Here is a 13,672-nt window from a genome sequence, read left to right on the forward strand (position 1 = left end):
TCCCTGGTCAGGGAACTAAGATCCCATAAGCTGTGTGGTGTGCCTCCCCCTCCTCAAAAAAAAGAGGTTGAATTGCGTTCCCCTCAAATTCCTATATTCCTACACTCCGCATGTGACCCTCTTTGGAAATAAGGTCACAGCAGATGTAATTAGTTAAGGTGAGGTCGTTAGAGCAGACTGGTGTCCTTGCAAAGAAGAGAGCTTCAAACACAGAGATGCATCCGCGAGGCAAGGGGAGAAGCCAGGACCAGATCTTTCCCTCACAGCCCTGTTGACACCTTGATCATGGACTGACTTAGCATTCTGAACTGTGAGACAATACATCTCTGTTTTTAAGCCACCCAGTGCGTGAGACTTTGCTACAGCCCTACTGTAACTAAGGCAAACCTATCTGTGACCCTCCTCTGCTTCCAAAACAAAGCCCAAGCTCCTGACCACACACTCAGGCCCAAGTGCCTCCCCAGCGCCGCCTTGGGGTGAATCAGCCAGAGGCCCTCCCTTCAAGCCGTGCGGAATGACCTGGAGTTCTTGGTGCCCAGCAAGTAGGCCTTCCTCGCTGCCTCTGAACACATGCTGTTCCTGCCTGGAGTACCCTTCCTTCCTTCTGCTTGCCCAGCCCTCACCTCAAACCCATCACCCAGGCCCCTCCTATCATTCCTCTCCATTTCAACGACATCACTCCGCACAAAGTGGGCCTGAAACCTTCCTCACTGCCCCAGGGAGTGCTGAACCCCTCTCCTCCTTGCATCCCCGTCTGTTATATCTAATTCTCCATGGATTTGTTTGTACAGCTGCTTCCTCCTTCAGTCTGGGAATGTCAACAGGCAGCAAGCAGGGGGAGAAATCAACATTTGTGGGGTTCCTGTATGAACCAGGCATATGGCAGGATGGACTTTCAAAGCAGACTCCTCCCCCAACCCCAGCATGTCACCCTAGCCCACCACCCCTGGGGCTGACACTGAGCCACAGAACCTGGAGCTGATGGCTGCAGGTGGAGCAGGGTGTGTGTGTGTGTAGGTGTATCTGTGCTTCCGTGTCACGGTGACATGAAACCAGGTGGGTATACATATGTCTGTGCCATGTGCCTATCTGTACATGCTGCATGTGACATATATGTACACACACCCGTGTGGACTTGCGGGGTGCAGAGAACAGAGCCCAGAGCCTGTCTCAACCTGTCTGCGGAGTTGCACACCTGAGAAGATGAGCTTCTCCTTCATGATGCTGACGTCCCGGCTGGTCCGGTGCACTGCGGCACTCAGCATGATCTGCTCGGGGTTGTAGCTCCGGATGCCACCCAGGCGCCACCTGCAGAGACGGCCCCATGGGCATCAGGTCCTTCCCCACCCTTCCTTGGAGCAGGATCATGCCCACTTCCACAGACTCTCTGGAACTGGCCCGAGAGACCAGCAGGAATCTTGTCTGACTGTGTAGATGGGGAATCTGAAGCCCAGAGAAGGGCAGAGCTGGGTCCTGATCAGAGTCCACTGACTCTCAGCCACGGCTCTCCAGCCCTCTTACTTCCAGAATGCTACATCCACTCCCCTTGCCCAGGAGGATGCTTAGGGCTTGGTTAGTTATGTCTCAGGTGCCCCCAATTATACACCTGGCTCTCTTTGGATAGGACAAATTTAGGGGCGCAGGCTTAACAGGCATGACTGATGACCTGCCCTGGGGTACAAACCAATCCTGGGGAGTCCCAGCTAATGTCGCCTATAGCCCCATCATCAGGACCAGGCTGAGTGAAGCCAGTGAGGAACCCCAGAGAGGAAGTGAAGGAAAGGAAGGAGGAGAGGGGAGACAGCGGGGATCTTGTCTTCACGGGGGGATCAAGGCAAGGGTGCTGGAGTGACTTGGGGTGGGGCCTGCTGCTGCTCCATTCTTACAGCCCTGGAAGAGTGGGGTGCATATCCCCTAACAGGAAGGGGCAGGCTGGAGTGTTATCCCTCTAACGGCTGGGACAAGGTGGGGGCAAAATTAATTGAATGGGTTGAGGTGGGGCTGCATGGGGTGTGCAGGGACCAGGTGGAGCCAGGAGAACTCAGTTTCTTTGGTCCAGCCCAGAGCACAGTTTTGGTTGTTACAGTTCCTCTGAATTAGCCCCAAATCCCTGGCCTCTGAACAGAGATTTTTCCTGAAATCTAAGAGAGAAGGACTCACTGGACCCCCACCCCCACTCAGGGAAGCGGGGATCAGCTTGGAAACAAAACCCAACTCCCGGGGCCCTAAGCCCTGCTGGAGTGGGTGGACGGAGCCCAGACTCCACGAGAAATCAATTGTTTCCAGATGGGATCAGCGCAGCCGAAATGGACAGACAGATGGACAGGTAGACAGGTGGATGAAGAGAGCAGACACACATGGGGAAAGCAGGAGGCAGAGGGGCAGGCAGCCTGCGCTCTGGCTGGGCTGGCCGCCCTACACGTGCTTGAGAACAGCAGCAGGGTCTCATTTATCACTGAGTGCCTGGCACCAACCCCCATGCCTGCTGTGTGGTGGGTGCTATAAGAACTATTGAGTGAATGAAAGGAAAAATGAGGCCCACAGGGAAATGATCTCCCCCAGGGTCCTCTCCTCCATCAGGCCTAGCCTGACCCCCAGGAAGACAATCATGTCGCCCTGACGGTATTGCGAGTGGCCCAGCATGCCCACGGAGAACCCTGGGGCTCCGGGCGGAAGACCTGACTCCTTGCCACAGGCCCAGCACAGCACCAGCCAGCACGGGTGGACATCTGCCGACGGAGAGGATGGTGGAAATCCCAGGTAAACGGCCCTTCTCTGGGCTCAGTCCCACAGTCAGGGAGCCCAGGGCTCCTCCTCCTAGAAGCTGGTCAGTGAAGGTGCCTGACCTAGGAGGCACCTGACCAAGGGGGACCTCTCATCTTGAAAATCAACATTAAACCCAGGAGGGAAGTGTCAGGCCCGGGTCTCTGCAGCGAGGTACATCTAGGACAGGAAGCTCAACCACTGGGGTCTCCTCCCAGGGGAGAGCAGGGAAGACGGTGCATATAGGGGAGAGGGGTAGGGTCAGAGTCAGAGACAGAAAGTGAAAGAGGTAAGAGAGAAAGATAAACAGAGCGAGCGATGGAAAAGGCAAACTGGGAGATGGGAGGGCAACAGGTGGGCAGGGAGAGACAGAACTTGGTAGGCTGTGCTCCGGGCGTTGGAAAGGCCTCGCCCAAAGTGCCAGGCTGTGGCGGGAGGCGCGGGGGGGTTTTGTCCAGGCAGAACTCCCTCCACAGAGGGAGACACTTTGGTGCTGAGAGAGGCCAGGTCAGCAACCTGCAAGGAAATGTCTGCGGGAGGAAGAGAGAGCAGGGGGACACACACGAAAATGGGGAGAGAGAGGGAGGGCTGCAGGGCAGTGGAGGGGAGGGAGGAAAGGGAGGAGGCTTCAGGCAGGGCCGGGCCTGGGAGGGGGACCTGGGCCTAGGGCTCTGCGAGAGCCAGGCTTTCAGACGGAAGTGGAGAAGGGGATGGTGAGGAAGAGGGAGAAAGAGGAACAGGAGGAGGAGGACCACACCAGAATTACCTGATCAAGTGATAGCTGTGAGATGCCAAGAGTGCAGCAGAGAGAGGGGAGAGGGGAGAGAGGAGGGACATGCGCCGGATCAGAGCGATATGGGCAGAGAGAGAACGTCAGTCAAGAGTAAAACCCCCCCGGGACCAGCCCACTCCCACTGCGACCACCACCCCAGCTGTCGTCCTGAAGGGTGGAAGGGAGCTGGCACGGGAGCTGTGGGAACCCAGGCCCTGGGTGACACGGGGGGAGTGGGGAGACCAGCCCAGAGAGGAGCTGAAACTCACCAAAGAGTTTACACAGCAAATCTCCCCACCCAGCCTGGCTCTGGGCTCCCTGCTAGGTGCTCATTCCAGAAGCCACTGGGCTCTGGCTGAGGGGGAAGGGTGGGGGGCCACTGGGAGGCCTCCTTCTCCCCTGAACAGGGCGGTCTGGTCAGGATGTCTCCCGGCCAAGGGCTCAGGAGGATGAGACCCCACCCTCTGGCTGGGGTGGGGACTGGCCTGTCTTGGGCAGGGAAGACCACGGAAGGCGGTCGGGGCCTACTCACTTCTGGAGTACGAAGATGCCAACGATGAGGGTGAAGGAGATCAGGTCGGCGGTGACCCACAGGAGACAGTACTCGTCCGGGGGCTGTGGACAGACGGCCCGTGGCCAGCTTCCAGTTATGCTTGGTCCAGACCAGGGCTCCAGACCAAGGGCCCATGGACAAGAGGACCACGTGTCACCCTCAGAAGGGGCAGAGGAGGACCTGGAGGGGCTTGGGATCTGGAGATTATGTTTTGTAGCCCTGGGGTTTGGGGTGTGTGTGTGTGGGTATGCAGGATAAAAGAGAGCCATGCAGTAGTCAGAGTAGAGGTGGTGGTGTGTGCTAAACCTAGAGGATTTATGTGCTTAAGGGAGCTTAACTCGAGAGTCAAAATACGAAAGACAAACAGATAAGTGAGAGGGTGTGACGTGATGAGCAGGTGCACAGGTGAGTGTGGATGGATGTGGCATCATGTGGATGGGAGGGTATGTGTTATTGTAGGCTGTGGAGTGTGGGAGCTTCCCCTCCAGGGGGCCAGAGAGGTGCCTAGGAAGGCAAAGCCTGCAGAGCAGCCAGGCCCCACACCCCCGTGATCTCAGGTGAACTGTGGAGGAGGGGCCGGGACGGGCCAGATGCACTTCCTGCTGTTGGTCAGCGCCTGTGGCCTGAAAATTAGTGTACTCGTAGCTGCTGCTGCCACCATCAGTTATTCCATCTCATTCCGAGCTGAGCCTTTGGAGATTTTCAAGGACAATGGGTGAATAAAGATAACCACCCAAAACCTAGATGATTCACTGACACTGGCAATGTCTTAGCCATAATGAGACCCTCCATCTGCCTTTCATGACTTCAGGGAAGTGGCAGTGGGAGCAGTGGATGGAGACCACGGGCTCCCCAAGACCCCTGGTGACAGAGCTGAGACTAGTACTCGGGCCAGTCTTCAGATGCTCGACCAATTGAAATCTGGTTTCATTGGCTACACTCTCTGAGCAGATTTCAATGTTTCCTATTCTTGCCCTCATGTTGCCCTCTTTTCTCAGTTACTTTCCTTCCTTTAAAACAAAACGTAATAATCCTCAAAACCAAAAGAAAACTCAAGTAGTTGTTTATTTCTCTAGGGCTCTTGGTGTTTTTCCCATTTGGCTCAGGTCCAGGTTCCTCCCACCTCCCAGTATCTCCTGACCTTAGATCAAAAGAATCTTCCTCATGTCCCCCAAAGAGTTCCCTCCACCCCTGACACCTCACCAGAGAGAGCCCCAGGTGTGGAGCCAGCTCCCCCCTCCTAGGAGTCACAGGCAGCTCTCGGACCCCCAATAATCCTCCAACTCACCATGATCCAGAGTGGGGAAGGCACCTGGGACAAGGTGTGGGAGTTGTCGGAGGTGACGGACGGGACCCCTGCGCACCACAGCAGGGAGAAGAGCCATGGAGCATTGACCGTGTAGAGGTTCACACTCAGGTTCCAGGACGCATAGTCCCTGTGGGGTAGCAACAGAGGCCGGTCAGCCCTCGGGCCCACGCGGGAAGCCTGTAGAGCTTGGTCCTTCACACCCTCATACCATGTTCACAACTGGTGGAAGGAACCTCTGGTCCCAGAGGGCCAAGCTCACACACAAGCCCAGGTCTGCCTGATGCTCTCCACCTCTGATCTCCGAGCCCGGAGCCCGCGTGTCTAGCCCTCTGGGTGAGCCTGGCTGGGCAGGCTGGGCAGGGGAGGCACCTGAGCTCCTGGCGGGACACCTGGGTGTAGCGCAGGTTCAGCCGCTGGATGTGGCCTCTCCTCAGGCTGGCGGCCGCCTCCTTGGAGCCTGACATCTGCTGGAAGCCAGGAGCCACCTTTCTCACCAAGGGCCTCTGCCTGTTGGGCAGCCACAGAACCTGCAGGCAGGAGAGAGGCAGCCTCTGATTTCTCTTCTATAAATGGGGAAGGGTGTCTATCCCTCCGGGAGCACCTGGAGGGGTTAAAAGAGGCGGGACCTGGCACACAGTGAAAGCCTACAGGTAATAAGGTGGTCCTCTGGACCATCTCCAGAGGATGTGGTCCCAGCCAAGGCTAGGAACTGCTCCAGCGACACCTCAGGGAGTTTTCCGTCCAGACCCTAGTCAGGACAAGATCGATAACCCCCAAACGTCCTCTACTCTGCACATGGACCCCAGCGTCCACTGTGCCGCCACAGTTGGTATCAGATTCTTTTGATCCCCAAGTATTACACCCCGAGGATGTGGGCAGCAGTTCACGGGAGTACTGTGTTCCCAAGAACCTGGCCCTGCTCCTACCCTTTGTATATTTTAAAGGACCTCTTTGTTTCCTTCTTGTCCCCACGGTGACCCTGTCAGGGAGGTGTGGGGCATGCTACCTTCATTTTACTAATGTAGAAACTTGAGGTCTGGAGAGGAGTTTATAGCTGAAACTAAACTCCAGGCAGGTCTGGTCTCCCTGCGGCCAGAACAGGGCTTCGCGGAGCTCCCAGGGGGCGGAGGGGCTCCCTAGGGGAGGGGCTCCCTAGGGGAGGGAGGGGCTCCCTAGGGGGGAGGGCCCTAGGGGGGAGGGGCTCCCTAGGGAGGGGCTCCCTAGGGGAGGGGCTCCCTAGGGGAGGGGCTAGGTGTACTTTAGGGCCTCACCTGGTGCTGGGGGAAGCCTGAGCTCAGAAGGGCCTCCAGCGTGATGTTGAGGAAGCTACTGCGGTAGGGGTGCTCCCGCGGCGGGTCACGCAGGTTGAGCAGCAGCGTGGCATTGCCCTTGGCCAGCTCCAAGAGCTCCACTAGTCTGCAGATGGACTGGTTTTGGGCCTCCCTGTGGTCGGAGGGTGACAGGGAGCTGGCTGTCCAGAACGGGTCCGTCTATCAGAGATAGGGACACACATGGTGGCCTCACCAGTCCCATGGGGCCTCCACATTCCTTCCTGGCGGTAGAACTTGGAGACACCTGAGCTGCCAGTGTCTGCTGGTGTGTGCAAGTTAGGCAAACTGAAGGCTGTGGCCCCGTGGGGACTCTAGATTAACCCAACCTTAACCTCTCTATCCCAGTCTGCTTACCAAAAGAATGATTTGCTTAGAACATTTCCCACACCCCAGTACATTTCTCCTTTAGTAGCATTTCAGATCAGAGAACCGACTTTGTTTAGAGTTTTACAGTGTTAACAGTTTGAACTATTACTATCATCATCAACTTTTTCTGGTAGGGGAGGCAGAACCAGAACAAGCAGTGACAGCCACGATATCTGGGCTGCAGTGGCATGCGCCAAGGAAGCCGCCAACCAGCCTGGCTGCGAGTCAAGGAAGCTGGGCGTGTGAGGGTCGCCTGGGCGGCGGGCGGCCCCCGGTGCTCTCTGTGGACTCCCGCCCATGCTTTCCACGCCTAGCACTGGGACAGGTGCTGCCAGACCTTCAGGAACCACTGGCCGGCGTTGAGCCTCTGCAGGATGGTCCAGTTGAGCATGGAGGCGGGCCTGCGGGCGAGCTCCGGAAACTCCTCCTCCACGTTGGTGGTGCGCCGCAGGGTGGCGTCGTGCATGAGGAAGGGCACCCCATCCAGGCTGCGGGAGGGTGGGGTCACGGGGTCACTGCCACTGCCGGGTCCCTCACCTGCTCGTCCCACTCTGTCCTGCCCACCCACTTACACCAGCCTACCAAGGGGCTCAGGAAGGCTCTGCCCTTGTTTGGCCTCAGGTTTCCCGACTGCACAGGGAAGTCAGTGGATTGATAGCCGAATCCCTCTGGCTCTGAGGGTCAGACAGGGGTGGGGACGGCTGAGGATGGAGGGCTGGGCCTATTAGCAACCTTGGAAGGCAGATGCTATCTCATTTGATAATGGGGAGACTGAGGCTGGAGACAGAAGTATCTTAACTCAAGGCCTACCAGCCAGTAAGTGGTGGAACCTGGCTTAGAACCCAGTCCACGTGATGCCATATGAGAAGAGGGAAAATGCAGGCTCCTTTGACAAATTCCATCCCACTATCATCCTGGTCTCCCCCACTGCTGGCCATAAGCCCCATAAGGTGCCTGAGTGTGAAACAGTAAAAGGCACCCATGCTCCCCTTCCTCAAGACATTTTTCTACCATCTGCTAGGAAGAGTTGATAAACACACAATTCTACAATGTCTACAATGGGAGTGGTGTCTTCATACTGTGGTACCCTAATTCAATACCCTGCCCCCTCCCCTTCTCAGAGATGATGTCATCAGATTGGTATGGATTCTTCTTACCCTTTATATAAATATTAATACATACTTATTTATCTACATGTAGAAAATGTATCAATCAGTTTTATCTGGTCTTTAAAAATATAACTGACATCACAGTGAATGGATCACTCAGGAACTTGCTGATTTCACTCATCAGAGTGTTTGTGCTCCATCTTGCTGAGCCATACAGATCTCATATTTCCATTAAGTGGATCAGTGGCAGGACTCCAGGTCCCTACCTCCACTCTGCTTGAACCAAGAGAGTCTGTTTTGTTCTCTACATATTTTATATCCTGGAGTATGGCACAAGGGGATTCCCAGGTGGTGCTAGTGGTAAAGCACCTGCCTGTCAACGCAGAAGACATAAGAAACATGGGCTGGGAAGAGCCCCTGGAGGATGGCATGGCAACCCACTCCAGTATTCTTGCCTGGAGAATCCCCACAGACAGAGGAGCCTGGCAGGCTACAGGCCATAAGGCCACAGCGAGTCAGACACAACTGAAGCAACTTAGCGCACACACGCACAGCACATGTTTACTTGCACGAACATGGTGCCTGCCCTGCAGCGGGAAACCCAAGCCTCTGCTCTCCCATCCCCAAGACTCTGGGACCAGAGGTTTCTCCAGAGACCTGGATGTGGATGCACTGAGGAGGGGAAGAGGGGCTGTCCTCCCAATCTGCACACCTACCTGATGGTGACGTCAGCCTGGAGTCCATACAGCTTCTGCTCCAGGGCCTTCCTGAAGGACATCAGCGTGTGCTCTGGGGCCAGCTGAGGGGGAAGGTGGTGGTGAGGGGAAAGCCAGGGGCTAGTAGGCCTGGTTCTAATCCCCCTCCTTCAAGCAGTAGCTGTGGGGCCCTGGGCATCCACACAGCTTCTCTGAAGCTCAGTTTCCTTATCTGTTAAATCATGCCTGTCTCACAGATTTTTTGGGGGGGTGGGGGGAGCAAAGAGAGAAACAGGGGTGGTTAGTGTTGATGAATATAAATGTGGAGGTCAGAGGATATTTTTAGTCTTCTGCCTCTTTATAGTCTTGGGCTGAGCTGAATGCCGAGTTTCCTCCTGTTTATACTTGGAGTCCGGCTGGAGATCCCCAAGGGAGAGGAGAGGATAGATAGCATGGCACAGTTTCAGTAGGGTGATCAGTTTCCTCATCTATACAGATATGAAAACACCATCTCTTAGACTGTTATTAAAAGCCCCAAGCATGTTGCCTGATATACAGTAAATGCTTAATAAATGACAGCTGTTACCCTACAGCATATACATCAGAAAACCCTAGTCTTAGTCCTGACTCCGTCCTTAACTAGCTTTGTGGCCTTCGGTGCATCTCTTTATCCTCCTATAGGCCTTGGTTTCCCCATTTGCTCCTTGCGGGTATAAGTACAGTGTTCTCTGAGGGTCCTTCCAGTTGGGGGAGTTGGGGGTTCTGAGTCTCCCTCCCTATTTAGTTTGATGATTATGTCATACCCTTTTCTGCCACTAGGGGTCAGCACCATACCAAGGGTTGTGCTAGGACCAAGCGCAGTGCAGGATGAAAGACTGGGAAGATTTGTGGCAGTGAAGATGGATGGAAAATGCTCCCATGGCTCATCCCTTTCTCACCAAGACATGCTCATTCCCTTCTTTTCTCCCTGTGGCAATGCTTTTCCCATTTCTCAGCACATAACACACTCCCCTCTTCTGGAAAGCAGCCTGGTGTGGCAAAGGCTTTGGAGCTGAGGTGGAACAATTCTCCTTCCCAGTCACTGACCTGGGCCATCACTTCCCCTTCTGGACCTCAGTTTCTTTAGCTGTAAAATGAGTTAATGTTATCAAGCTCATAGATGAGGTAACAGATGTCAGCAGTCTCTGAAAGGTGTGCTTCTTTCTTCCCCTTTCTGCAGGGCAGAGGAGCCTTGGGGGAGGCGCTACCTTGTTTCCCAGTTAAGTGGGCTGCGTAGGAGCCCACAGAGGCACCTGAGGAGAGGTGTAGACTTGGTGGAGGTCCTACTCAATCACTTCCAAATGCCCTGGCGCCAGGCCTCCCACAGATGACCACCGGAGGGGTGCTGGCTGGAGGCAGACTGTGGGTAGACACAAAGAGCATACCAGTGGCTATGGAGACTCGGGGGACAGAGGAAGTGTTTGGGTGGGGCCAAGTCTCTTTTCTGGAGGCTTTTTAAACTCAGGTCTCTCTAGGTTAGGTGCTGACTTCCTGGAGAAAGACGGTTCCCACTGCCTCAGGCCAAAATGCAGATGGGGTGTATTGTCAGAAATGTGCGAGTGTGGGGTGGTCGTCACAGACTCCTGGTGGACCACTGTGCTTCAGAGGCTCAACTCTGGAGTCAGTCTGACCAAATATTATAGTATGCACACACGCACACAGGGCCCCCCACAGGAATGACACCCAGATACCATCTCCAAGACAGGGATGAGCACTTGGGCTTACCACACATAGATGTGTGAACCTCCCCCAGGCCGATGTATACAGGTGTAGACACTGATACTCATGCATTCACAGTGACACAAGAAAGAGTTGTGTCAAGACACCTACACCAGCCCCTTAAGGAGCACCACTAGGATGTAATCAGCCAGATGCACAATGGGAAAATTCTACAGGACAAATGACTCAGTTTCTTCAACAAATAAACATATGGGGGAAAAGGGAAGAAGATTATTATAGACTAAAAGATACTTATGGAGAAGGACACGGCAACCCACTCCAGTATTCTTGCCTGGAGAATCCCATGGACAGAGGAGCCTGATGGACTATAGTCTATAGAGTCACACAACTGAAGCAACTTAGCACAAAAGATACTTAGCTCAGCTGGTAAAGAATCCACCTGCAATGCAGAAAATCCTGGTTTGATTCCTGGGTTAGGAAGATCCCCTGGAGAAGGGAAAGGCTACACACTCCAGTATTCTGACTTGGAGAATTCCATGGACTGTACAGTCCATGGGGTCACAAAGAGTTGGACACGACTGAGCAACCTTCACTTGACTTTCAACTACAAAAACTCAGGTCTCTGAGTTTAGAGACAATAAAGGATATTTTAGAGACAATAAAGGAAAGCTGAGCACTGGTTCAGTATTAGATAGTGTTAAGGAATGATCATGAATTTGGTTAGGTGTAATAGTGGCGTTGTGGTCGTGGTTCCATTTTTAAAGTCTTTATACATTAGAGATACACCCTGAAGTAAGTATGGGTAAAATGATACAGTGTCTAGGATTTGCTTTCAAATATTAAAGTGGGGGAAGGGAGAGGGGAAAGAAAAATCAGGGAAATGGATGAAACAAGAATAGCAAAATATTTGTAAGTGGTGAAGGTGGTATTGGATTCATTATACTATTTGTTCCACTTCTGCTAAAAAAAAAAACCCAAAACCTGCACAGGGCCATCTCGCTCCTTCCCTTTGCCCCCTCCTTCCTGCCTCAGCACCCCCTCTTGTCCTGTGGCCTCCAGAGCAGGTGGGATGATTAATAGGGGCCATGGAAAGAAGAGCAGCTATAAGCTGGGGCCCTGCTTCCTGGAAGGCTGTGCTTCTAATTTACCTTCACAAAAGCCAGCAGCAGGGAGGCTTGGAGGGTATCAGCAGCCCCTAAGACACGCGGGCGACATGTAGCAAAACCGGACCCCAAATCCAGATCCCTCTGATGGGAAACGAGGGCCTTCCCAGCCGGTTGCCTCCAGGTGCTGGGAGCAAGCCGCACAGGGTGTGATGGGAGGACACGAGGCTCCAACTCAGGGGCACCGGTCTCAGCCTTATCTAGGAAATGGGCACAACAATACCCCCATATGCAGGGGGTGCGGAGAAGGTGATGGCACCTCACTCCAGTACTTTTGCCTGGAAAATCCCATGGACCAAGGAGCCTGGTGGGCTGCAGTCCATGGGGTCGCTAGAGTCGGACACAACTGAGCGACTTCCCTTTCACTTTTCACTTCCATGCACTGGAGAAGGAAATGGCAACCCACTCCAGTGTTCTTCCCTGGAGAATCCCAGGGACGGGGGAGCCTGGTGGGCTGCCGTCTATGGGGTCGCACAGAGTCGGACAGGACTGAAGCGACTTAGCAGCAGCAGCAGCATGCAGGGGGTGTAGGACCTTCAGGGTAATTTGCAGCCCTGTCAGACTCGACATCGCCTTTAAATGCTTCCTTTGTGAGGCTCCCTTAACTACCCTGAAATTCAGTGACACGGTGGACCTCCCAAAGACCTTCACAACCAAGAAAAAGCTCTCAAGAGCCCTCAAGTGCCCTCTGGTGGTAAGGAGAGGTACTGCCTCTGTTGAGAATCGCATTTCAAGGCTTCCATAGGTTGGGAAACCCAACCTAAGGAAGCAGAAGGGCTTGCCCAAGGAAACAGGAGAGTATAACTCTTACTTTCTGTAAGCCAGACTCATATCTAAGCACATCGCACATGCTAACAGACTCCTGCTCTTCGTGGCCCTATGGTGCAGGCACTCCCATCATCCCGGGGTACTAAATGAGGAAAACAGGTGCAGTGAAGATGCAACTGGTCCTGACTCCCACAGCTGCCAAGGTGCCTGGAAGCCTGGCTCTGGAGCATACTCACTCCTTTGAAGGGGAGGGCCTACTATGGGATCACAGGGGTGGCAGAGAAGGAGCAGGTGCTGACTTTCATGCCTTCCTCCCGTTTCACCCTGGTGCAAATGTTTTCCTTTAGCAGTGGGCTTGGGGCTGCACCCAGCTCTCCTGCCCACAGGAGGGTTTTCCTGTTGTTTCATCCCGGCCCTGGGAGCCTGCTCCCCTCCCCACAACCAGCATCTCTCTCTCTCCCTCTCTCTTGGGCCTTCCTAACCCACAGCCTCACAGTGTCTTTCCAGGGCTCTCAGGATAAAAGTGAAATCTTTTAAGCAAGCTGCCTTCAGGCTCTTCAGGACTTGATCCCACCCAAACTCTCTGGTCTTTACACCAATCCTTTCCATACACCAGCCCCCGCCCCCACCACACACACATCATCACCAAGAAGGGCTAAGAATCATTGCTATTATTATTATACCCATTTCCCTGCCAGCTCCTTCCTACAAGGAGATAGGCTTTTGCCTGTCTCCCTCTGGAATGGCAGCTCTGCCCACCCCTCACCCAGTCTTTAGAGCCCACAAGAGGCACTCACCATGGGGGCCCCGCGGTGGCCGATGAGGGCAGGTTTGGGGCCCAGGTCCTTTTTCTCCATGATGCAGGGAGAGGAGATGGTGAGAGGGGCCAGGTAGAGGGCAAACACCACGGTGAAGAAGGTTCCGAGAATAGCTATCTGGGAGGCTGCAGACATGGGCACAACCGTGAGCCCCAGGCAGCAGGGCAGGGCATGCCAGAGCCCTCCTCCCTCCACCGGTCTGGACCCTGACACTCTGAGAGGGACCCTGCACCAAGAGGACTCCTCATTCTTGCTGCAAAAGTGAACCCGGCCTCTAACTCACACACAGATGCAGAGACACAGAGG

The 13,672-nt window shown here is 54.4% G+C and overlaps 1 protein-coding gene across 10 annotated transcripts in view; it reads right to left on the reverse strand.

Annotated features, from left to right (window-relative positions):
• Positions 1-13,672, reverse strand: part of GDPD5 (glycerophosphodiester phosphodiesterase domain containing 5) — a 91,233-nt gene that overhangs the window by 4,857 nt on the left and 72,704 nt on the right. For 8 of the 10 annotated variants that reach the window (NM_001101141.1, XM_010812694.4, XM_005216249.5 and 5 more), the window contains 9 exon segments: positions 1,196-1,308; positions 3,530-3,544; positions 4,068-4,150; positions 5,377-5,524; positions 5,767-5,924; positions 6,669-6,887; positions 7,432-7,582; positions 8,920-9,002; positions 13,346-13,491. In NM_001101141.1, the coding sequence (NP_001094611.1) occupies positions 1,196-1,308; positions 3,530-3,544; positions 4,068-4,150; positions 5,377-5,524; positions 5,767-5,924; positions 6,669-6,887; positions 7,432-7,582; positions 8,920-9,002; positions 13,346-13,491 (1,116 nt within the window). 10 annotated transcript variants of the gene reach the window in all.

This window comes from Bos taurus, chromosome 15, assembly GCF_002263795.3.
Source record: "Bos taurus isolate L1 Dominette 01449 registration number 42190680 breed Hereford chromosome 15, ARS-UCD2.0, whole genome shotgun sequence".
Lineage (NCBI taxonomy): Eukaryota > Metazoa > Chordata > Mammalia > Artiodactyla > Bovidae > Bos > Bos taurus.